General features: G+C 44.4%; 1 protein-coding gene across 1 annotated transcript in view; it reads left to right on the top strand.

The window, feature by feature from the left end:
- Positions 1-24,836, top strand: part of mfsd2b (MFSD2 lysolipid transporter B, sphingolipid) — a 137,243-nt gene extending 112,407 nt beyond the window's left edge. Inside the window, exons 17-21 of the mRNA XM_068028543.1 lie at positions 6,405-6,488; positions 7,985-8,097; positions 19,830-19,973; positions 20,757-20,933; positions 24,540-24,836. Coding sequence (XP_067884644.1) covers positions 6,405-6,488; positions 7,985-8,097; positions 19,830-19,973; positions 20,757-20,933; positions 24,540-24,594 — 573 coding nt within the window. The 3' untranslated portion in view covers positions 24,595-24,836. The remainder of the gene's footprint in view (positions 1-6,404; positions 6,489-7,984; positions 8,098-19,829; positions 19,974-20,756; positions 20,934-24,539) is intronic.
- Positions 24,837-25,104: the final 268 nt, after the last annotated feature.

Below are 25,104 nucleotides of genomic sequence, written 5' to 3'. Positions count from 1 at the left end.
GTGGAGATCTTGGAGTTTGTCAGTACTGTAGTGCAGACCTCGGAGATTGACAGTACTGCAGTGGAGATCTTGGAGTTTGTCAGTACTGTAGTGCAGACCTCAGAGATTGACAGTACTGTAGTGGAGATCTTGGAGATTATCAGTACTGTAGTGGAGATCTCGGAGATTGACAGTACTGTTGTGGGGATCTCGGAGTTTGTCAGTACTGTAGTGGAGATCTTGGAGTTTGTCACTACTGTAGTGGGGATCCTGGAGTTTGTCAGTACTGTAGTGCGGATCCTGGAGTTTGAGAGCACTGTAGTGGGGATCTTCGGGTTTGCGAGTACTGTAGTGGGGATCCTGGAGTTTCTCATTACTGCAGTGGGGATCTCAGGGTTTCTCAGTACAGTAGTGGGGATCTCGGAGATTGACAGTACTGTCGTGGAGATCTCGGAGATTGACAGTACTGTAGTGGGGATCCTGGAGTTTCTCAGTACTGTAGTGGAGATCTTGGAGCTTGTCAGTACTGTAGTGGAGATCTCGGAGATTGTCAGTACAGTAGTGGAGATCTCGGAGATTGACAGTACTGTAGTGGGGATCTTGGAGTTTGTCAGTACTGTAGTGCAGACCTCGGAGATTGACAGTACTGTAGTGGAGATCTCGGAGTTTGTCAGTGCTGTAGTGGAGATCTCGGAGACAGACGCTACTGTAATGGGGATCTCGGAGTTTGTCAGTACTGTAGTGGAGATCTCGGAGTTTGTCCGTACAGTAGTGGGGATCTTGGAGTTTGTCAGTACAGTAGTGGGGATCTTGGAGTTTGAGAGTACTGTAGTGGGGATGTCGGAGTTTGACAGTACTGGAGTGGGGATTCTGGAGTTTGTCAGTACTGTAATGGGGATCCTGGAGTTTGTCAGTACTGTAGTGGGGATCTTGGAGTTTGAGAGTACTGTAGTGGGGATCTCGGAGTTTGACAGTACTGGAGTGGGGATTCTGGAGTTTGAGAGCACTTTAGTGGGGATCCTGGAGTTTGAGAGTACTGTTGTGGGGATCCTGGAGTTTGAGAGTACTGTAGTGGGGATCTTGGAGTTTGAGAGTACTGTAGTGGGGATCTTGGAGGTGAGAGTACTGTAGTGGGGATCCTGGAGATTAACAGTACTGTAGTGGGGATCCTGGAGTTTGACAGTAGTGAAGTGGGGATCCTGGAGTTTGTCAGTACTGTATTGGGGATCCTGGGGTTTGAGAGTACTGTGGTGGGGATCCTGGAGTTTGACAGTGCGGTAGTGGGGATCCTGGAGATTAACAGTACTGTAGTGGGGATCCTGGAGTTTGACAGTACTGATGTGGGGATCCTGGCGTTTGTCATTACTGTATTGGGGATCCTGGGGTTTGAGACTACTGTAGTGGGGATCCTGGAGATTAGCAATCCTGTAGTGCGGATCCTGGAGTTTGACAGTACTGAAGTGGGGATCCTGGAGTTTGAGAGTACTGTAGTGGGGATCCTGGAGGTTGTCAGTACTGTATTGGGGATCCTGGGGTTTGAGAGTACTGTAGTGGGGATCCTGGAGTTTCACAGTACTGAAGTGGGGATCCTGGAGTTTGAGAGTACTGTAGTGGGGATCCTGGAGTTTCACAGTACTGAAGTGCGGATCCTGGAGTTTGAGAGTACTGTAGTGGGGATCCTGGAGTTTCACAGTACTGAAGTGGGGATCCTGGAGTTTGAGAGTACTGTAGTGGGGATCCTGGAGTTTCACAGTACTGAAGTGCGGATCCTGGAGTTTGAGAGTAATGATGTGGGGATCCTGGAGTTTGTCAGTACTGTATTCGGGATCCTGGGGTTTGAGAGTACTGTAGTGGGGATCCTGGAGTTTGAGAGTACTGTAGTGGGGATCCTGGAGTTTGAGAGTACTGTAGTGGGGATCCTGGTGTTTGAGAGTACTGTAGTGGGGATCCTGGTGTTTGAGAGTACTGTAGTGGGGATCCGGGAGATTAACAATACTGTAGTGCGGATCCTGGAGTTTGACAGGACTGAAGTGGGGATCCTGGTGTTTGTCATTACTGTAGTGGAGACCTCGGAGATTGACAGTACTATAGTGGAGACCGTGGAGTTTGTCAGTACTGTAGTGGAGATCTTGGAGTTTGTCAGTACTGTACTGGAGATCTCGGAGATTGACAGTACTGTAGTGGGGATCTCGGAGTTTGAGAGTACTGTAGTGGGGATCCTGGAGTTTGACAGTACTGTAGTGGGGATCTTGGAGTTTGAGAGTACTGTAGTGGGGATCCTGGAGTTTGAGAGTACTGTAGTGGGGATCCTGGAGTTTGACAGTACTGTATTGGGGATCCTGGGGTTTGAGAGTACTGTAGTGGGGATCCTGGAGTTTGTCAGTACTGTAGTGGGGATCCTGGAGTTTGACAGTACTGTATTGGGGATCCTGGGGTTTGAGAGTACTGTAGTGGGGATCCTGGTGTTTGAGAGTACTGTAGTGGGGATCCTGGTGTTTGAGAGTACTGCAGTGGGGATCCTGGAGTTTGTCATTACTGTAGTGGAGAACTCAGAGTTTGTCAGTACAGTAGTGGAGATCTCGGAGATTGACAGTACTGTAGTCGGGATCCTGGTGTTTATCAGTACTGTAGTGGAGATCTTGGAGTTTGTCAGTACTGTAGTGTAGATCTCGGAGATTGACAGTACTGTCGTGGAGATCTTGGAGTTTATCAGTACTGTAGTGGAGATCTTGGAGTTTGTCAGTACTGTACTGGAGATCTCGGAGATTGACAGTACTGTAGTGGGGATCTCGGAGTTTGAGAGTACTGTAGTGGGGATCCTGGAGTTTGACAGTACTGTAGTGGGGATCTTGGAGTTTGAGAGTACTGTAGTGGGGATCCTGGAGTTTGAGAGTACTGTAGTGGGGATCCTGGAGTTTGACAGTACTGTATTGGGGATCCTGGGGTTTGAGAGTACTGTAGTGGGGATCCTGGTGTTTGAGAGTACTGCAGTGGGGATCCTGGAGTTTGTCATTACTGTAGTGGAGAACTCAGAGTTTGTCAGTACAGTAGTGGAGATCTCGGAGATTGACAGTACTGTAGTCGGGATCCTGGAGTTTATCAGTACTGTAGTGGAGATCTTGGAGTTTGTCAGTACTGTAGTGGAGACCTCGGAGATTGACAGTACTGGAGTGGGGATTCTGGAGTTTATCAGTACTGGAGTGGAGATCTTGGAGTTTGAGAGTACTGTAGTGGGGATCTTGGAGTTTGAGAGTACTGTAGTGGGGATCTCGGAGTTTGACAGTACTGGAGTGGGGATTCTGGAGTTTGTCAGTACTGTAGTGGGGATCCTGGAGTTTGTCAGTACTGTAGTGGGGATCTTGGAGTTTGACAGTACTGGAGTGGGGATTCTGGAGTTTGAGAGCACTTTAGTGGGGATCCTGGAGTTTGAGAGTACTGTTGTGGGGATCCTGGAGTTTGAGAGTACTGTAGTGGGGATCTTGGAAGTGAGAGTACTGTAGTGGGGATCCTGGAGATTAACAGTACTGTAGTGGGGATCCTGGAGTTTGACAGTAGTGAAGTGGGGATCCTGGAGTTTGTCAGTACTGTATTGGGGATCCTGGGGTTTGAGAGTACTGTGGTGGGGGTCCTGGAGTTTGACAGTGCTGAAGTGGGGATCCTGGAGATTAACAGTACTGTAGTGGGGATCCTGGAGTTTGACAGTACTGATGTGGGGATCCTGGCGTTTGTCATTACTGTATTGGGGATCCTGGGGTTTGAGACTACTGTAGTGGGGATCCTGGAGATTAGCAATCCTGTAGTGCGGATCCTGGAGTTTGACAGTACTGAAGTGGGGATCCTGGAGTTTGAGAGTACTGTAGTGGGGATCCTGGAGGTTGTCAGTACTGTATTGGGGATCCTGGGGTTTGAGAGTACTGTAGTGCGGATCCTGGAGTTTGAGAGTACTGTAGTGGGGATCCTGGAGTTTCACAGTACTGATGTGGGGATCCTGGAGTTTGTCAGTACTGTAGTGGGGATCCTGGGGTTTGAGAGTACTGTAGTGGGGATATTGGAGTTTGAGAGTACTGTAGTGGGGATCCTGGAGTTTGTCAATACTGTAGTGGGGATCCTGGGGTTTGAGAGTACTGTAGTGGGGATCCTGGAGTTTGAGAGTACTGTAGTGGGGATCCTGGAGCTTGACAGTACTGAAGTGGGGATCCTGGAGTTTGACAGTACTGTAGTGGGGATATTGGAGTTTGAGAATACTGTTGTGGGGAACTTGGAGCTTGACAGTACTGTAGTGGGGATCCTGGAGTTTGACAGTACTGTAGTGGGGATATTGGAGTTTGAGAATACTGTTGTGGGGAACTTGGAGTTTGACAGTACTGTAGTGGGGATCCTGGAGTTTGAGAGTACTGTAGTGGGGATCCTGGAATTTGTCAATACTGTAGTGGGGATCCTGGTGTTTGAGAGTACTGTAGTGGGGATCCTGGAATTTGTCAATACTGTAGTGGGGATCCTGGAATTTGAGAGTACTGTAGTGGGGATCCTGGAGTTTGACAGCACTGCAGTGTGGATCTTGCAGTTTGAGAGTACTGTAGTGGAGATCCGGGAGATTAACAATACTGTCGTGCGGATCCTGGAGTTTGACAGTACTGAAGTGGGGATCCTGGAGTTTGACAGTACTGTAGTGGGGATATTGGAGTTTGAGAATTCTGTTGTGGGGAACCTGGAGTTTGACAGTACTGTAGTGGGGATCTCGGAGTTTGTCAGTACTGTAGTGGAGATCGTGGAGTTTGTCAGTACTGTTGTGGAGACCTCGGAGATTGACAGTACTGTAGTGGAGATCTCGGAGTTTGTCAGTACTGTCGTGGAGATCTTGGAGTTTGTCAGTACTGTAGTGGAGATCTCAAGAGTTTGACAGTACTGTAGTGGGGATCTCGGAGTTTGAGAGTACTGTAGTGGGGATCCTGGAGTTTGACAGTACTGTAGTGGGGATCTTGGAGTTTGAGAGTACTGTAGTGGGGATCCTGGAGTTTGACAGTACTGTAGTCGGGATCTTGGAGTTTGACAGTACTGTCGTGGGAATCCTGGATTTGACAGTACGGTAGTGGGGATCCTGGTGTTTGACGGTACTGTAGTGGGGATCTCGGAGTTTGTCAGTACAGTCGTGGAGATCTCGGAGATTGACAGAACTGTAGTGGAAATCTCGGAGTTTGTCAGTACTGTAGTGGAGATCTTGGAGTTTGGCAGTACTGTAGTGGAGATCTCGGAGATTAACAGTACTGTAGTGGAGATCTTGGAGTTTGTCAGTACAGTAGTGGAGATCTCGGAGATTGACAGTACTGTAGTGAAGATCGCGGAGTTTGACGCTACTGTAGTGGGGATCCTGGAGTTTATCAGTACTGTAGTGGAGATCTTGGAGTTTGTCAGTACTGTAGTGGGGATCTCGGAGTTTGTCAGTACAGTCGTGGGGTTCTTGGAGTTTGTCAGTACAGTAGTGGTGATCTCGGAGTTTGTCAGTACAGTCGTGGAGATCTCGGAGATTGACAGGACTGTAGTGGAGATCTCAGAGATTGACAGTACTGTAGTGGAGATCTCAGAGATTGACAGTACTGTCGTGAAGATCGTGGAGTTTGACGCTACTGTAGTGGGGATCCTGGAGTTTGTCAGTACTGTAGTGAAGATCTTGGAGTTTGTCAGTACTGTAGTGGAGATCTCGGAGATTGACAGTACTTTAGTGGGGATCTCAGAGTTTGTCAGTACTGTAGTGAAGATCTTGGAGTTTGTCAGTACTGTAGTGGAGATCTCGGAGTTTGTCAGTACAGTCGTGGAGATCTCAGAGATTGACAGGACTGTAGTGGAGATCTCAGAGATTGACAGTACTGTAGTGGGGATGCTGGAGTTTATCAGTACTGTCGTGGAGATCTTGGAGTTTGTCAGTACTGTAGTGGAGATCTCAGAGATTGACAGTACTTTAGTGGGGATCTCAGAGTTTGTCAGTACTGTAGTGGAGATCTTGGAGTTTGTCAGTACTGTAGTGGAGATCTCGGAGATTGACAGTGATGTAGTGGGGATCTTGGGGTTTTTCAGTCCTGTAGTGGAGATTTCGGCATTTGACAGTACTGTCGTGGGGATTCTGGAGTTTGACAGTACTGAATATTGTATTGGTATGCATAGGTGATTCAGTGGCTATGACTGGCTGTAAATGAGAAAACTCAGTTCCCTTAGTTAAAATGCTTTGAATATTTATGATTCTAATTTTAATGACATTTTGAACATTCCTGTTTGAGTAGTTAATTGTTAACCAAATAGATAATTGTTTTAAACAACATTTTTTTTTAAATTGTGTATTTTCCTGCAGTGTTTTATCTATATTTCTCTAATAACAAACTAATACTGTATCATTCAAGATTGATCAAGTTATCATTTTATTGCCCTTGCAGGTATCTGCTGTGGTGACTATTCCATTCTGGCAGTGGTTTCTGCAGAGATTTGGCAAGAAAACTGCTGTTTACTGTGGTATTACTGTATGTATCAAACACTTTATTTTTTTCAACTTTGCACTTTGGAATATTGTTTGGATTTCCTTTGTTGGTATATATGGTAACTCCTCAATAAAAGTCAGTGGATTTCCTTCCACTCTTTGCCCTAAATTGGGCAGGATAGCAAGAGAAAAGTGGGATTGGATGGGAAGGCCCTTGGCTACATTTCTTCCCCAACTAGCAAGATCATCAGCCTTTCTGTCTTTGACTACCACATGCAAATACCAACGGAGAGGCGGATCCCGAAGTCACCCCATTCCCTGTCTTCTTCTGCTTGTCCCGTCGGAACCTGCTGCAGTGGCAGATAGCTCACTGATGCCCAGTTTAGAGGGAGAGACTCCAGTAGTGGGCACTGCTGTGTCCCCTCAGGCCTCAACGAGGCCTCGAACAAAACCTCCTCCTCAAATTTCCCATTCTTACGCCCCTTTCAGTGGCATCCTCCTCTCCAGGTACTTCAATGGAAATGAAAATCATGAGAGATGTATGATGGCGGCTGAATTGATATACCTCCAAGTGAAAATTGCCCCATTGTTTTTGTAGCAGCAGCAAAAACAAATACTATTATAGTTTGTACTCCTTTACATTATCTGTCTAAAAATAAATCAATAACATCCATAAAATGCCAGAGTCCCTAATAATGTAATCACAAGTCAGATGTACTTCAGTTTTTAGCTCGGTCTCATCCGTAACTCATGGCTGTTCTCAGGCTAGTTTCTGGGTGCTAATAGGTCTCCAGTTACTCACCTAAGTGACCCTATACAGTGAGCATCAGCAGGCAACGTGAGTTTGCATAGGGGGAAGGGAAATTGATGTCCTACTGAGCATGACCCTGTGCTCATCCAACGTTCCGGCAGTGGTCAACAGCAGCAATGTCCCTGGGTGATAATTTTCCCTCTGTGGCCCAGATCCTCAGGCCAATTGTAACACCTAGGTCAGCCCAGCAGAGATCAAATATTTCAGTGTAAACCAAGGATTGAACTTGGGACTTTCATAATCTGCTTTGTAGTTTTGTAATTTTGTTCAGTTAAGCCTTGCGGGGCTGAAATTCCAGTGGCCTTAGAGGACATTGCCCATGGAGCTGAAATTTGTTGCAGAACCTGGAGCTGCTGGGTTTCTGTTCCATGTAAGATCAGACTCAAAATCCAGTTGGGGAGAGCGGATGAATCTTCCAACAAAGAATCAGGGCTGATGAAAATTTGCAGCCTTAGAGTTCACAAAGAGAAGAAATCACCATCCGTTTACAGAAAGTTTGCTTGAAGCTAGATGACAAGGCACTATGATTGCATCTCATTTTGCTCTGTTTTCATCTGCTGTGCAGTAAAAATTACCGATGCACAGAAAATAGTACAATTGTTCTTTAACACTAAATGGTGGAGAGAAACTGCAATGTGACCCTTATTTGTCTTAAAAATTGGAAGTTGGGCCCTAAGACAATAGTGCAGACTTTTTTTTGATTTTGTTGTACTCTTTTCTATTTATAGTGGATTATTCCGTTTTTAATCATGATGGTTTCCATTCCAAACAATTTAATTGTGTCCTACGTGGTGGCAGTCTCCTCTGGTCTGAGTGTGGCTTCATATTTTCTGTTGCTATGGTAAGTAACTTGGATTTATTTACTTGTTTTGAGATTTATACATCCAATGGTTGACTTAGTACTAATCCTTTCAGACACTCCAACCTAAGACACCTTCCTGTAAAACACACATTTTATGGCTTTCTTGAATACATTTCTGTGCAGAACTTCCTTTTCTCCAGGGCAGCCTCTGATAACTTATTTTTCTATGTCTCTCTAACACAGCATTGTTGAGAAAGTTTACTGTGATAAGCTTTACAGCTCATATCCAGCATATAGTAATTTATTTTCATCAGTTTGCAAAGTAAGTTTTATGAACCTCAGTCGTAAATTTCTGATCAAGGCAGACGTAGAATCCCAGCGGAATCTGCTCCATCTTTTCCTTCTCATCATTTTCCAGGGGTTCAAGGGCAGGACTTACTCCTTCCCCCATATCAAAGGTTGTGTCTGGGGGAGTTCCTGACTTACTGCAGGAATTCCACCCTTTAGACCCTCCATAGCCTCAGTGAAACATAAGCCAGCTGAAAGCTAATGTGAGTACCACTAATGTCTACAAAAAGACACTGAACCTTTATTAGAAAAAGGTAATATATATTCCAGAGGGGACTTCTCAAAATTGCCTACTTGATCCACTGAGAGCACAGGAACAAAAGAGGACCTTGTCTCCACTGTCAAAGTGCCATTGTGCTGGTCTCCAAGTGGTTTTAAGGCAGATGTCGTTGATGAGACCACCACAGCCATACAATTGGGAGGGTCTCTCCGCACTGGGCTCAGGCAGGTGAGAATTGAACTCTTCCATGTTAATGGAGCACAACACTTGGAAATTTAGGGCCCTGTATTTTTTTCATAAGCTTGATTTAATTTTTAAATGTTGTTTCTCAATCTCCTCATTACTTTCATTGGGCCAGTGATGTGGACCCCATGGAACAGGTGATATGCACACTTGTGCCCGAGTATGCTGGCCTTGCTCAGTAACTCAAAGTCAGCTGAAATGAATATTTTTTTCTGGCACTGCTGCTGTTTTGCTCACGACACTGTAAATCTTGGGGGGGAGGGTCATTGTGGAGTTTTTGGTTCCAGCCAATGAAAGATTACTGGCTGACCATGTACTGCGAACAGGTTTTCTGGTGTTGAGGGAGCTGTTGATGGAAAAGAGAGAAAGGAAGAAATGGGGAGAAAAGGTCAGCTGGAGAAATTTTTTTTCAAATGGAGGGCAGGATTTTCCCCAGGGCCTTTGGGACCCCGACGTCAGGGTCAAATGGGAATCACTGTGTGGGAAATAGTCACCCAGTTGTGAATTTTCCTGAATTGACCAATTAATGGCCAGAGGGCGGGCTAACCATCCAATTAAGAATGGTGGGTGGGTTCTTGAAGCTGGAAGACCAATAGGAGACCCTTGAGCCCTGAAGAAACAGCAGGCTGCCTTTCCAGGTAAATAAGAGAGATGGAGGTGCCCTCTATCCAACTTCTTTGACTTTAAAATGAAAAAATACCCCCAGCAGCTGGGCCACCATTGTGGAGGTAGAGCTCCTTCACAGGGCGGCCTGCAGCAGCAGCAGAAGCCAGGCAGGTAGAAAGAGCCTCAAAGCCTGCCTGGAGCACTGGCCCCGGTCTGCCACCAGGAGACTGCCTCCAGACAGCTGTCCTGTTCCCTGACACCTCCAGGGGCCTGAAGGCTGACTGGAAAATTTCAGTCAACCTCTGACAATAGGCCTTAATAATCCTTTAAAGGGTCACAATTGGCTGCCTGCTGGTGTATAATCACTTTAAGAGTGATGTCCCTTTAAGAACTCAGTATGTTAATGAGCTAAATACCAGGATGTAGTGATGTGGCTAGAGGCATAGTCACTCTGCACTATAACACCCTGGACAAAGGTTCTGTATATAGTATCGTATGTATTAGTTTAGCTGTTAATAAACCTTCTAGAGATCTTCAAGAACTGGAATCCACATACCTCATTAAGATAACACAAAGAAACTCATGATACGGTGGCAGCAGTGGTGAAAAGACAAAATATAAGCTTGAAGACTGGCTAAAACAGCAAACAAAGTTTAAAAGCAGTACAGGAAACAGAAGAGAAAATTTGAAGCAACAAGTGAAGAAACTTTAAAACAAGTACATGAAAGTAGTGAAAGAAATCTACATACCTTAGAAGGCTGAGAAAAGCTCCAAAGAATGGAAGCATGGCTGAAAAGCAAGCAATCGGGTGAGTCATTGTGCTAACAATCGAGCAATGCCAGTTAAAAAAAAAGCCTTTGAAGAGTTTTTTAAACATTCATTTTCTAAAGGCTTCATGTGAGCAAGAGAAAAAAGGGGAAAACCCTGAAGAGCACTTGAACTGAAAAAAAAAGTCTGATAGTGGAAAAAAAGCACGGGGACCTCCCGAGTCTCCATTAAAGCAGTCAAGCTGAAAAAAATTATTAAACCAGTCAAGTGTGATGAAGATAAATAAAGTCTAGAAAAAAACAAAGGGGAAAGCCCTTGAACTGCCTATCAAACAGCTGTGTAAACATACAAGCCAAGTTCTGAAAGAGAACAAACAGAAAACACTGTCAAGCACCTGTTACAGTCAATAAAAGCAGCTAGCATTAAAAAAAATTCTTGAGGAATAGCAGAGTTGAAAAAGTTTTAAAACAAGTAGGAAAGTCATAATAAGTACAGTGCTGAAGGCTCACATAGAGCTGAACAAAGTTAAATATAGAACAGAAGGCAAAAGAACAGCAGAAGGATGAATGTCAGATTTCCCAGCATGAACTGAAAAGTCATTGATATCCTATCCAAGTTCAAACTTTTTGAACATAGAATGCAGTTATGCTTCATAGACCAAGCAGCTACGAACCAGAGAAGCAGGCTGTGAAAATACTGATAGCAGTTGGAAAGGAGGGGTTATACAGAATCAATGCCTCAGGCTTATCTGAAGAGGAGAAGAAAGACCCCACAAAGATATGGAAAGTGCTAGAAAATCAGCTTAGGGTAAGAGGGAATTTTAGAATTCATCACCTGGAATTGATGTCCTACAGCCACAGGAATCAATAGATCAGTTCATCAGTAGATGCCGAAGTAAGGGCAAAACAATTTTTTAGAAACTGAGCTGTCAGAGCGAATAATGCAGCTGATGATTGTCTCAACTCCTGTTGAAGCATTTCAAAAAGACCTCTTGAAGAAAAAGAAAGGTCACAGCATTGATGTGCTGTTAGAAAATGGCAGGAAATAAGAAGCCATTGTAGCTGGACAACAGCATCTGCAAGCATTAGATGCAGTCAACAGTATCGGCACAATAACCAGGTCACAAAAAGTAAGCAAGCTGTGTGGTAAGTGTGGTTTGTCCCACTCACCGCAAAGTTGTCCTGCATTTCAAGATCTGTGCAAGGTTTGCAGTGCAAAAGGGCACTGGGCCCACCTATGCAAGAAATCTGGCTCCAAAGGTGCAGCCAGAAGTCACAATTGGACACAACAAACAGAAGACAGGCGCAGCCACATGGAAACAGCAGCAAGGAGAGCTCCAGAGACCTGTGTAAATGCAAGCTGCTACACGAAGTCCACAATGAAATAGACCTGAGACAAGGCTCAGAGTGGAATGATTCTCAGCCAGAAGACGAACAGGCCTTTCACATTGTGAACCTGATACATTGTGTCGATGAAGTCCAACAACTGGAAGCTTTTGCTACTATTAATATCATGTTCCCAAAGAAAGTTGGGAAACACACGCTCAGGACTAAGATTGACACGGGAGCCAGTGCAAATATCCTACCAGTCCGAATCTTGAAGGATATGTACCGGGGTCATTGGAAATTAATAATACAACTGACAACTGCAAAGTTAACGGCATACAATGGGCAGTGGCACACTAACAGTGCAATGCAGCTATGGTAAGTTGGCATGGAAACCACAAATATTTAACTGGTAGACACATGCAGACCAACAGTGGCAGGACTACCAGCGTGTAAGGACCTCAACATTGTGACTATCCACAAGATCATCAAAGTACCAAGGGTACCCACATTGAGTCAGTCCAGGACTTACAACAAATGTACCTGGACAGCTTCGATGCCATTGGAGATTTCAAAGGCGATGCCATACCGCACCTCAGAGAGGATGCACTCCCTGTATCCAGCCACCTGTGTCTGAGATTGAGTCACAGTTCTTCCAGGATCTTAGTGGTTCTGGTTTGGAAAGTATCAGCCTCTTCGCAGAGAAGCCACACCAAGAGAATAAAGATCCAAATTCAGATGATGAAACAGACACTGTTCCTTCACACTCCAGTGACTCACAAGAAGAGATTGGCATTGTAACCAGTGAGAAGCAAAGGCTGGCAGTGGGGAGCATTGCCACAGGGAAATCTCCAATGACCGGAACCCGCTCATAGACTCTGGCCAGCATCAAATGGTGCAGTCTGGAAATCCAGCAACAGCACAACTATGCCATACCCTCACCTCTGCTCTCTAGAGAACCACCAGCACCAAAACGAACCAGAACGGACAAGTACCCCCATGAGGCCAAGTTCTCCTCCCCCAACAAATCCTCTATGTTGAGCCCCAGGCCTTCTGACGCAGAGGATTAGGAGAGGCGAAGGACACACAATGGCCTGGAGAGACAGAGGAGGAATGAGTTGAAGGATTGTCTGTTGGCTCTGCAAGATGAGGTGCCGGAACTTTCCAAAAATGATAAGGCCTCAAAAGTGATTATCCCGAGAAAAGCAACACAATATATTAGCAGGCTGAAGGCAGAGCAACAGAAACTGAATGCAGAGAAGGAGAAACCTCAGAAAGGACACAGAATTCTCCGAGGTGCAGATGACACTGCTCGAAAAGCAAGGATGAGATCTATATCCCCAGAAGGTTATACCGTATCAAGATCTGGAAGAGTTGTCAAACCACCAAAATGATATATGGGCTCTTAAGCATCTGCACTCAGAAATGTCACAATCCTTATCTTTATACTTGTAAATTTTATAATCTGTATCCCTGTATAACTAATTTTGATATTATCCAATTTTATGTGTTTTTACTTATAGCATATGAGACATCTTTGGAAAGAATGGGGATGTTGTATGATTGCTTTAAGAGTGATGTCCCTTTAAGAACAGTATGCTAATGAGATAAGTACCAGGATGTAGTCATGTGACTAGATGCCATAGTCACTCCACATTGTAACATTCTGTATAAAGGTTCTGTATATAGTTTGCTCTATTGTATTTACTAGTTTAGCTGTTAATAAAACTGCTAGAGATCTTCAAGGAACTGGAATCCACGGAATTAAGATAACACAAAGAAATCCATGACACCTGCCGCTTGTGGGCGGGTAGCCCTGCTGCCCCCCTATCCTGCTTCCAGGGAAATGGTCCAGGGGCGGGATGGTGCTGGAAAACCAAGACACTGGCCAGCAGCACAAAATTGCACAAAACTCCACCTCTGTATTCACCCCCATCGGGGCCTACAAATTGTCCCTGGGGTCTCTTCTTCAGCACCTATTCCAAAAAGGCTCCGTATGACTGGAGTGCTGCGCAAATGCTTCAATTGCATTAAAAAGTTTTGCACAGGTTTCCAGGCTGCAGAAAAAAGTCTCAAAACACTACAAAACATCTAATATGAATAGACCCAGATGCATCACCTGACATCGACCTAGGTACCGAAAACAACAAAGGCACGGCCTGCCCAGTAAACCCTGCAAAGTCCTCCTCATGAACATCTGGGAACTTGTGCCAAAATTGGGAGAGCTGTCCCACAGACTAGTCAAGGAACAGTCTGGCATAATAGTACTCACCAAATCATACCTTCAGCCAATATTCCAGACTCCTCCATCACCATCTTTGGGTATGCCCTATACCACCAGAGGTGGCGGCATAGTGGTATACAGTTGAGAGGGAGTAACCTTGGGAGTCCTCAACATTGACTCCAGACCGCATAAAGTGTCACGGCTTCTGGTCAAATATGGGTAAGGAATCTTCCTGCTGATTACCACCTACTGCCCTCCCTCAACTGATGAATCAGTACTCCTCCACATTGAACACCACTTGGAAGAAACACTGAGTGTAGCAAGAGCACAGAATGTACTCTTGACTTCAATGTCCATCACCCAAGAGTGGCTTCATAGAATCATTACTGACCAAGCCAGATGAGTTCTGCAGCATATAGCTGCCAGACTGGGCTTGTGGCAGGTGGTGAGGGAACCAACACAAGGGAAAAATCTACTTGACCTCGTCCTCACCAATCTACCTGTCGCAAATGCATCTGTCCATGACAATATTGGTAGAAGTGACCACTGCACAGTCCTTGTGGAGACGAAGTTCTGTCTTCACACTGAGGACACTATCCATCATGCTGTGTGGCACCAACACCGTGCTAACTGGCATGGATTCAGAAAAGATCTAACAGCTCAAAACTGGGCAACCATGAGGCACTGTGAGCCATCAACAGCAACATAACTGTATTCAACCACAATCTGTAACTTCTTGGCTAGGCATGTTTCTCACTCTACCATTACCACCATGCCAGGGCACCAACCCTGGTTCAATGTAGAAAAGCATGCCAGGTGCGATACTAGGTGTACCTAAAAATGAGGTGCCAACCTGGTGAAGCTACATCACAGGACTACATGCATGTTAAACAGCAGAAACAGCATGCTATAGACAGAGCTAACAGATCACAACCAATGGATCAGATCAAAGCTCTGCAGTCCTACTACATCCAATTGATAATAGTGGTGCACAATTAAACAACTAACTGGAGTAGGAGGCTCCATGAACATCCCCATCCTGAATTAGCCAAGCACCTGAGTGCAAACGACAAGGCTGGAGCATTTGCAACCATCTTCAGCCAGAAGTGCCAAGTGTGATGATCCATCTCGGCCTCCTCCTGAGGTCCCCACCATTACAGATGATAATATTCAGCCAATTAGATTCAGCCCATTGATATGAAGAAATGTCAGATAGTGCTTGATAGAGGAAAGGCAATGGGCCCTGATAACATTCCGGCTGTAGTGGTGATGACTTGTGCTCCAGAACTAGCCACACCTCTGGTCAGGCTGTTCCAGTACAGCTACAACACTGGCATCTATCAATCAAAGTGGAAATTTGCCCAGGTATTTCCTGTCCACAAAAAGCAGGACACATTCAATCTGGCCAATTACCGCTGCATCAGCCTACTTTCAATCATCAGCAAAGTGATAGAAGTTGTCGTCGCTAGTGCTATCAAGCAGCACTTACTGAGTAATAACCTGCTCACCGATGCTCAGTTTTAGTTCTGCCGGGACCACTCTGCTCCAGACCTCATTACAGCCTTGGTCCATAAAATGGACAAAAGAACGGAATTCCAGAGGCGAGGTGAAAGTGACTGCCCTTGACATCAAGGCAGCATTTGACTGAGTGTGGTATCAAGGAGCCCTAGTAAAATTGAAGTCAGTGAGAATTGGGGAAAACTCTCCACTGGTTGGAGTCATACCTAACACAAAGGAAGATGGTTTTGGTTGTTAGAGGTCAATCGTCTCAGCCCCAGGACATATCTGCAGGAGTTCTTCAGGGAGTGTTCTAGGCCCAACCATCTTCAGCTGCTTCATCAATGATCTTCCTGCCATCATAAGGTCAGAAGTGGGAATGTTCGGAATGATTACACAGTTTTTAGTTCCATGCACAACTCTTCAGAATGAAGCAGTCCATGCCTGCATGCTGCAAGACTTGTACATCATTTAGGCTTAGACTGATAAGTGGTAAGTAACATTTGCACCACACAAAAGCCAGGCAATGACCATCTCCAACAAGAGAGAGTCTCACACTCTCCCTTTGACATTCAACACCATTACCATTGCTGAATCTCTCACCAACAACATTCTGGGGGTCACCATTGACCAGAAACTTAACTGGGCCAGGCATATAGATACTGTGGCTACAAGAGCAGGCTAAAGACTGGAAATTCTGCAGCGAGTAACTCACCCCCTGACACTCCAAAGCCTGTCCACCATCTACAAGGCAGAGGTCAAGAATATGATGGAGTACTCTCCACTTGTCTGGATGGGTGCGGCTCCAAAAACATTCAAGAAACTCGACACCATCCAGGAGAAAACAGTTTGCTTGATGGCACCCCATCCACAACCTTAAACATTCACTTCCTCCACCATGACGGGCTAAATGGCCACCGTCATTGCCGTAACCTTTCCATGGTTCTGTGGTTCACTGGCGCTCAGTTACAGCAGTGTGTACCATCTAAAAGATGCATTGCAGTAACTCGCCAAGGTTTCTTCAACAACACTTTCCATACCCACGACCTTTATTGCCTAGAAGAACAAGGGAAGCAGATGCATGCGAACCCCACCATCTGCAAGTTCCCCTCCAAATCACACACCATCCTGACTTGGAAATATATCACCATTCCTTCATCATTACTGGGTCAAAATCTTGGCACTCCCTACCTAACATCACTCTGGGTGCAATACCAACATACAACTGCACTGGTTCAAGAAGGCGGCGCACGACTACCCTCTGAAGGGAAATTAGGGATGGGCAATAAATGCTGGCCTGGCCAGTGACACCCACATCCCATGAACAAATTTTTAAATATATTGATGCGTCTGGCCAAACAATCTGGAGTGATGACGGATTGTTCACAGATAAAGGTGTAAGAAAAGAGGCATCATGACAGCCCCTCCCCGACTTCAGTTTGTGTGTCCTCTTCTTCACAAAGACAACAGAAATCCCTCTTCAAAAACAGTCACCAAAGCCATTTTTAAATTGTTATATTACCATGCACAGTAAGAGATGGTTATGTTCTGGAACAAGGCAGATTCTTAGGTCTGCCACACACAGCACAATTCCTCTAGCTGTGATACTAAGCAACATAACCATCTTGTAAACTTTATTGGTGATGCAGTCAAGGTGTTAGAAAATTCATACACCACAGTTAACATCTGCACTAGGATGTTAACATAGAAACATAGAAAATAGGAGCAGGAGTAGGCCATTCGGCCCTTCGAACCTGCTCTGCCATTCATTATGATCATGGCTGATCATCCAACTCAGTAATCTGTTCCCGTTTTCTCCCCATGCCCTTTGATCCCTTTAGACCCAAGATCTATTAGAATTAGAACATTACAGCGCAGTACAGGCCCTTCGGCCATCGATGTTGCGCTGACCTGTGAAACCATCTGACCTACACTATTCCATTTTCATCCATATGTCTATCCAATGACCACTTAAATGCCCTTAAAGTTGGCGAGTCTACTACTGCTGCAGACAGGGCGTTCCACGCCCCTACTACTCTCTGATTAAAGAAACTACCTCTGACATCTGTCCTATATCTATCACCCCTCAACTTAAAGCTATGTCCCCTCGTGTTTGCCATCACCATCCGAGGAAAAACACTCTCACTATCCACCCTATCTAACCCTCTGATTATCTTATATGTCTCTATTAAGTCACCTCTCCTCCTCCTTCTCTCCAACGAAAACAACCTCAAGTCCCTCAGCCTTTCCTCGTAAGACCTTCCCTCCATACCACGCAACATCCTAGTGAATCTCCTCTGCACCCTTTCCATAGCTTCCACATCCTTCCTATAATGCGGTGACCAGAACTGCACGCAATACTCCAGGTGCGGTCTCACCAGAGTTTTGTACAGCTGCAGCATGACCTCGTGGCTCCGAAACTCGATCCCCCTACCAATAAAAGCTAACACACCATATGCCTTCTTAACAGCCCTATTAACCTGGGTAGCAACCTTCAGGGATTTATGCACCTGGACACCAAGATCTCTCTGTTCATCTACACTACCAAGAATCTTCCCAATTGCCCAGTACTCTGCATTCCTGTTACTCCTTCCAAAGTGAATCACCTCGCACTTTTCCGCATTAAACTCCATTTGCCATCTCTCAGCCCAGCTCTGCAGCCTATCTATGTCCTTCTGAACCCTACAACATCCTTCGGCACTATCCACAACTCCACCGACCTTCGTGTCATCCGCAAATTTACTAACCCACCCTTTTACACCCTCTTCCAGGTCATTTATAAAAATGACAAACAGCAGTGGCCCCAAAACAGATCCTTGCGGTACACCACTAGTAACTAAATTCCAGGATGAACATTTGCCATCAACCACCACCCTCTGTCTTCTTTCAGCTAGCCAATTTCTGATCCAAAGCTCTAAATCACCTTCAACTCCATACTTCCGTATTTTCTGCAATAGCCTACCATGGGGAACCTTATCAAATGTAACTCCTTCTTGAAAACATACAATGTTTTGGCCTCAACTGCTTTCTGTGGCAGCGAATTCCACAGGCTCACCACTCTCTGGGTCAAGAAATTTCTCCTCATCTCAGTCCTGAAAGGTTTACCCTGTATCATTAGACGATGACCCCTGGTTCTGGACTCCCCTACCATCGGGAATATCCTTCCTGCATCTACCCTGTTGTTAGAATTTTATAGGTTTCTATGAGATCCCCCCTCACTCTTTTGAACTCCAGCGAACATAATCCTAACCAACTCAATCTCTCCTCATACATCCGTCCTGCCATCCCAGGAATCAGTCTGGTAAACCTTCGTGCACTCCCTCTATAGCAAGAACATCCTTCCTCAGATAAGGAGACCAAAACTGCACACAGTATTCCAGGTGTGGCCTCACCAAGGCCCTGTATAATTGCAGCAAGACATCCCTGCTTCTGTACTCAAATCCTCTCGCAATGAAGGCCAACATAGCATTTGCCTTTTTTACTGCCTGTTGCACCTGCATGCTTACCTTCAGCGACTGATGTACGAGAACACCCAGGTCTCTCTGCATATTCCCCTCTCTCAGTTTATAGCTGTTCAGATAATAATCAGCCTTCCTGTTTTTGCTACCAAAGTGGATAACCTCACATTTATCCACATTATACTGCATCTGCCATGCATAAGCCCACTCACTCAACTTGTCCAATCACCCTGAAGCCTCTCTGCATCCTCCTCACAACTCATCCTCCCATCCAGTTTTGTGCCATCTGCAAATTTGGAGATAGTACATTTAGTTCCCTCATCTAAATCATTAATATATATTGTGAATAGCTAGGGTCCTAGCACCAATCCCTGCGGTACCCAACTAGTCACTGCCTGCCATTTGGAAAAAGACCCATTTATCCCTACTCTTTGTTTCCTGTCTGCCAACCAATTTTCTGTTCATTGCAATACACTACCCCCAATCCCATGCGCTTTAATTTTACACGCTAATCTCTTATGTGGGACTTTGTCGAAAGCCTTCTGAAAGTCCAAATAAACCACATCCACTGGCTCCCCCTCATCAACTCTACTAGTTACATCCTTGAAGAATTCTAGTAGATTTGTCAAGCATGATTTCCCTGTCGTAAATCCATGCTGACTCTACCCGATTCTACCACTGTTCTCTTCGTGCTCTGCTATAAAATCTTTGATAATGGACTCTAGAATTTTCCCCACTACCGACGTCAGGCTGACTGGTCTATAATTCCCTGCTTTCTCTCTACCTCCCTTTTTAAATAGTGGGGTTACAATAACTGCCCTCCAATCTGTAGGAACTGTTCCAGAGTCTATAGAATCTTGGAAGATGACCACCAATGCATCCACTATTTCTAGGGCCACTTCCTTAAGTACTCTGGGATGCAGACCATCAGGCCATGGGGATTTATCGGCCTTCAATCCCATCAATTTCCCCAACACTATTTCTCTACTAATACTGATTTCCTTCAGTTCCTCTCTCTCACTAAGCCCTGTGTTCCCCAACAGTATTACCCTGTACTGAGACCTGCTTTTTTCTTATTGCAGGTCTATGCTGCCTGACGTTGTTGATGATTTTAGACTTCAAAACCCATACATAAAAGGACTGGAACCTATATTCTGCTCATTCTATGTTTTCTTCACCAAGTTGGCTGCTGGAGTTTCTCTGGGATTTTCTACTCTTAGCCTTGAGTAAGTGTTTCAAACATGTTTGTTCAGCTCATATCATTTCCCTTCTTAAAACAAACAGTTGCATTAGTTCACTAACACATGATATGAAATGTAAATGTCATCACCTGCTTAATGAATGTACTTTGTTTGTGAATTTTGGTGAAAAATGTCAGTGATAGTGAGTTGAATAATTTCACACTCAGCGTTAAACAGTCCAGAATCAGGTTTAGCATGGCTGGATGCAGAGTCAAGTTCTTTATACTCTGTCCCATCAATGTGCCTCAACCCCACCTTCAGAGAACCATCTCTCCCTGATATCAGTGCTGTATGAGACAACCTAGACTCCCTCTTTCAGAAATAGTTTCTTCTCATTCTCCATCCATTGATGCAACATGTTTGAGAGGACAGGCAAGTGGATGACGTGTTAAAATGCCACTCTGATACTAACTGCTGGGAGGTGCAGGAGAGCAACACCTGGTGTTCTTCTTATGACTTTCTATAAAACTGAGCAATTTAGGAAAGGTCATAGACTATGACGTTACCTAGGATTCTGATGATTTCATTCCATCTGTAGTCGGCTGGCACTTAAGCCTGCAGAATTTTCTGTTGAGATTTAATGGTTGTTTTGACTCTAACTTCATCCACCCAACTGGTATAAGAACTTTGACATGACACTTACAGTACAAGTTATTTGCAATTAGAACAGTTAGAGTCATAACAACACAGGGGTAACATAACATGAGAAGTGTATGCTCAACAGTCGGTGTCAGAAAAGCTTCATGATGAGACCTGTTTGTGTCCTAGTTTTGCAGGCTATGAAACTGGAGCATGTTCCCAGCCCCCTCCCGTGGCTTTCACTCTAAAACTGCTAGTGGGAGCAACACCTACAGGACTGATTATCATTGGGTTATTAATATTCTGGTTTTACCCAATAACAGATGAAGTCCGAATGAGAAATAAATTGGCGCTCCAAGAGCTAAGGTAGATATCTATTAACATAATTGTCTTCTGTAATGTTAGTTCAAAGCAAAGAAACAGTACAGCACAATGGGTCAAATGTCCCACTTCTGCGCTGTAAACATCTGCAGGTAGAAATCCATCTTCAGCAGTAGCATTAAGTGGGTGGTATCTTATCGGCTGCTAATTATACTCCCTGCCTGATAACTCTGTTGAAGTCAATGCAACTAAATATCAGGGGTGGAGTGGGGGAGAGGGGATGAAAGTATAAACGGGCAGCCGATGAGATATTGCTTGCTTTGTGTTACTGCTCACATCAAATTTCTAACCCGCTGTGCTCTATTGTTCTTAGAAATACAGTCATGATATGTGCTTAGTGCAGACGATAACTATAATATTAGACATTGTGTGGTTCTGTAAGTGGAACTATTTTCGAAAGCAAAATGCAGTTATTTAATATTTTAATTTTGGCTTTAAGTACAAAAGTTTTGTCTAAAAGACGTGCCTTTTTTCAATAAAAGTGTAATTACAATACTATTATTCTTTAATAAATTTGATCTGGGTTCAACAATGGAAGTGTTACCACAGTACAATGTCATGAATCAGATTAAGAGAAAATTGCTGTGAGAGGTAACTCTGGAACATCTACACCACCAGGACATGCAGTTGCCTGGCAACAGCGATGGCAATAGCAATCTCACTGATTGGTGCCCCACCGGCTGTTTAAATGATGGGTATGAATAACTCCTTCCTGTAATTAGAGGTACTCCACTACGAGGGCTAATGTAAGTGTGACAATTTCACTGCTTATCATCAAGCAGCACCAGACAGAAGCTAAAGTATTCGTCACTGATAAGTAGAAATGCAAACCGAGCTTCAGAACCCTTAGGCCAGAGCTCTGTGAGTTGCCGCTGGCTTAACATTTGGCTATGCTTTGCATTCTGTTTCAATTCCTAATAATGGCATGAGATGTAGAGAGTAATCTGAGCTTGCAGAACTATGCTATTGTGACTATGGCCAAGAAATTTGACTTGCACCCAAAATGGGCACAATTTTAACAGAATGATGACTCCCCATGCCAGTCTGTGACAGTCTGAGGCCTGAACCAAATTGGACTTCACATCTCGGTTAAATGCCAAGGTTAAGTGGCAGACATCAAATGGGCATCCCACTGCAGATCAGAGGTCAGAGAAGGCAGGAAATCTTTTAAAGGCTTTTAAGCTGAGCATCATGTGAGAAGATTACAGACTTGCATCATGCACTACATAGGCATCTTTGTTCAATGCATTACCATGGTCCTAAATTGGGTGTCAGTCAGGGAGCGCTATAAATAGAGCAGATGTCTGCCCTCTTTCTGTAGGTAATGCTGCTCCCAGGACCTGCAATGGGCATCAATGTCCTGTTAAAATGATGGTTTGAAGACCCTCCTGCTGCAGTTACAGTGGTGAAGGGATGGGGACTAGTTAAATTCCAACTCCCATAGTGTGATTGCATATTTGTTCATTATAGAATTTGCTAAAGTGAATACACAGAGATTGTTTCTCAATATTAAAGATTATGTGAATATTTAAGATTAAGGCATTTAATCAATACATTCAACTCTCTAAAGACTACATCAGAAACATTGCTTGTTAATGGGAGAAACTGCTGGGGTTAGTTTGGTGAAAGGATGAAAACAGGTGCTATGTGGGTGCTGCACTAATAAGACACACTTGTTTGAAAGTCTAGTTTTAGCATGTAAATTTGAGCCTATTGCTGATTATCATGATTTGAACTGGCCTGGAGGTGCTAAAAGAAACACCTGCAGGTTTAGCGCTCAAGCACGGATTTGAAGCAATTTTCATGGAGCAGTGTATCTGGATTCCACCTACCCACTTCCACTGAAGGTGTGGGGTGCTCTGGCTGACACACAGCAGCAGATTTCAGGATGGCTCAGGGATCAAGGGAGAGGGTCACAGGTTCTCAGGTATGGCACTGCAGATTTTGGCAGAAGAGGTCCAGAGGAGGAGGAACTTCTTGTACCCACAGGGGTGACAAGAGTTCACCTCGCCCTCCTGTCGCTCTCTTCTGCAGTAGTTGGTGCTGCTCTGCCTGGCCTCAAGTCCTCCTCCCACTCCTTCTGTACACCAAGTGGGGGTGGGAGGGGCAGTGCCCTAGCAAGATGCCAATGACCCAGCACTCCGTTTCTCCTGGTGACTCCTATAAGGTGCCCAGTAGAGTGGAGTAACACAGCACTCAATCTTTTAAGTGAAGTCCTCAGAGAACTTCCAGAATAAATGTTGCTAGTGTTGGTGAAGTCTTGAGAAAGTGTCCCAGAAAGTCTCCCAATGTGTTTCTAAAATCCTCTTCAAAACTCCACCAGCAAGTGAACAGTAAAAGGAGATATAACTTCAAGCTGCGCAGAATCCTCTGCGACAACTTGTTTAGTACCTGTTCGGAAAGTACATTAGGTCAAACGCCAGCCACCAAAATGCGGTGCAGCCTCTTTAATAAGCACAAGCAGGCAATTTAAGTGGCAATCAGCCCCTTAACAATCCTCTGGGCAGCCGTCCTGTTGCAAGCTCCAATTCCTTTACTAAAATGCTGTCTTGCATTAAATGCAGGCTAACCCAGCTTTTCAGCTGAAGACCCTATCTTGGCCATCTCAGAGGTTCTTTAGCAGCTAAAGTATCCAGGGGCAATAGTCCCTACTGAATTTGAAACATTGATGTTTAATGACATCCTGAAAATGGAACTTATTAAGGAGAGAGCATAAGTAATATAAAAATTGGTTTTTTTGTGTGTGAAAAGGAGTGTTATTATTAGAGATTTTTTAATTAAGGAAAATAGAAAATGTGAATCTCCTGGGTTTGGGAGAATGGAACTGAGGTGTACACTGGTTTGGGAGGGGGTTGCTGGAATTTTAGGTGTGCATGACTAAAGGTTCTGCTTCTTGTGCCCACCCACAATCCCGTCCTGATGTCACTCGAAAATGGGGGAATGGCGAGTGGGATGCCTTCTGCCAGAAATTCTACCTGGTTCACCTTTCTTGCAGCCAAACCCAAATTGTTCCTGCATAAAGCAAGCATACTTATGGTTGGCTACAAGGAAGACAAAAGAGGGGCTCACAATGCTGTCTCACAGTGGGAATCAATCACAGGGTAGAGTAACTGATTGCCATTAGAAAAGGGCCTACAGGGGTTTCAATTCAAAATGTTTTTAACCTTTGTTCACAACAGTCACCCTGCAACAGAGCCACAAGGTGCCACTTCATACCTGTCACTGTCCCCCTCCAAGAGGGCATCTGAGAACCCCCCCTAAAGAACTCCAAAGAAGCTTCCCCCATAGTGGCTTAGTTGCCCAGCAGAAAGAGGTTAATGATACTCCAGCGGGGTCAAGAAAGGAGGCCAGCCTCGGGCAGCTGTGCCATACTTAGCAGTGTGGCTTCAGTGGAACAGGCTGGAGGATTTTTAGGGCTGTAGTCTATATAACATCACAGTGCTGAGCTTCCTTTTGGCATATCTGAAAAAAATAAAAATAAATACTCTTCAAACATTTCAAAAATTCAAATCTATTCAAAAAGTGCAGTTTGATTTTGTTTGAAATGCAATTTCTACCTAGTTAGTACTTTTGTATTTTTTCATTTTACAGGGGTAACAGCCAGAACTGTGATCACCCACTGAAAGACATGGGGAGCATATTATGACAAATAGCAGGACTGAAGTATGATAATCGTTTACAAGCCATAGATTCCAGAGTATGTAGGGATCATTACTGCTACAACACTTGTGTATATTACACTAATCGCAAAGGATGCAACTGAATTTGCAACTGTTTATATTTTAATACTATTTCTGAAGATGTTTTGTAAACCTGAAATATGAATTTATCTCGTATAAAAAGATGGGGGGATGACTTGCTGTGTAGAAAGTTAATTTAATATTTAGTAAAGGACTATATATTATTCATGCATTCCCTTTTACTAGCTTTTTGAAAATTTAATTTATTGCACCATAGCTGCTAACATAATTTTTCTGTAATTTTTCTTTCTATTTGAGAATTGAATGTAAGCATGTTTTTCAATATTTGTCATGAATATTTTTGATTAAAATGATCCATGCTTTTAGAAGAGCTGTAAATATGTGAAGGAAGAACAAGATAGAGCTTTCATTCTGCTAAGTAATAAAATATAGAAAAAAATTATGAAAAATTGTAA

The sequence above is a fragment of the Heterodontus francisci genome, chromosome 3 (genome assembly GCF_036365525.1).
Source record: "Heterodontus francisci isolate sHetFra1 chromosome 3, sHetFra1.hap1, whole genome shotgun sequence".
Classification (NCBI taxonomy): domain Eukaryota; kingdom Metazoa; phylum Chordata; class Chondrichthyes; order Heterodontiformes; family Heterodontidae; genus Heterodontus; species Heterodontus francisci.
The sequence above is the reverse complement of the archived record's forward strand: the minus strand, read 5'-3'. Positions and strand labels throughout refer to the sequence as shown.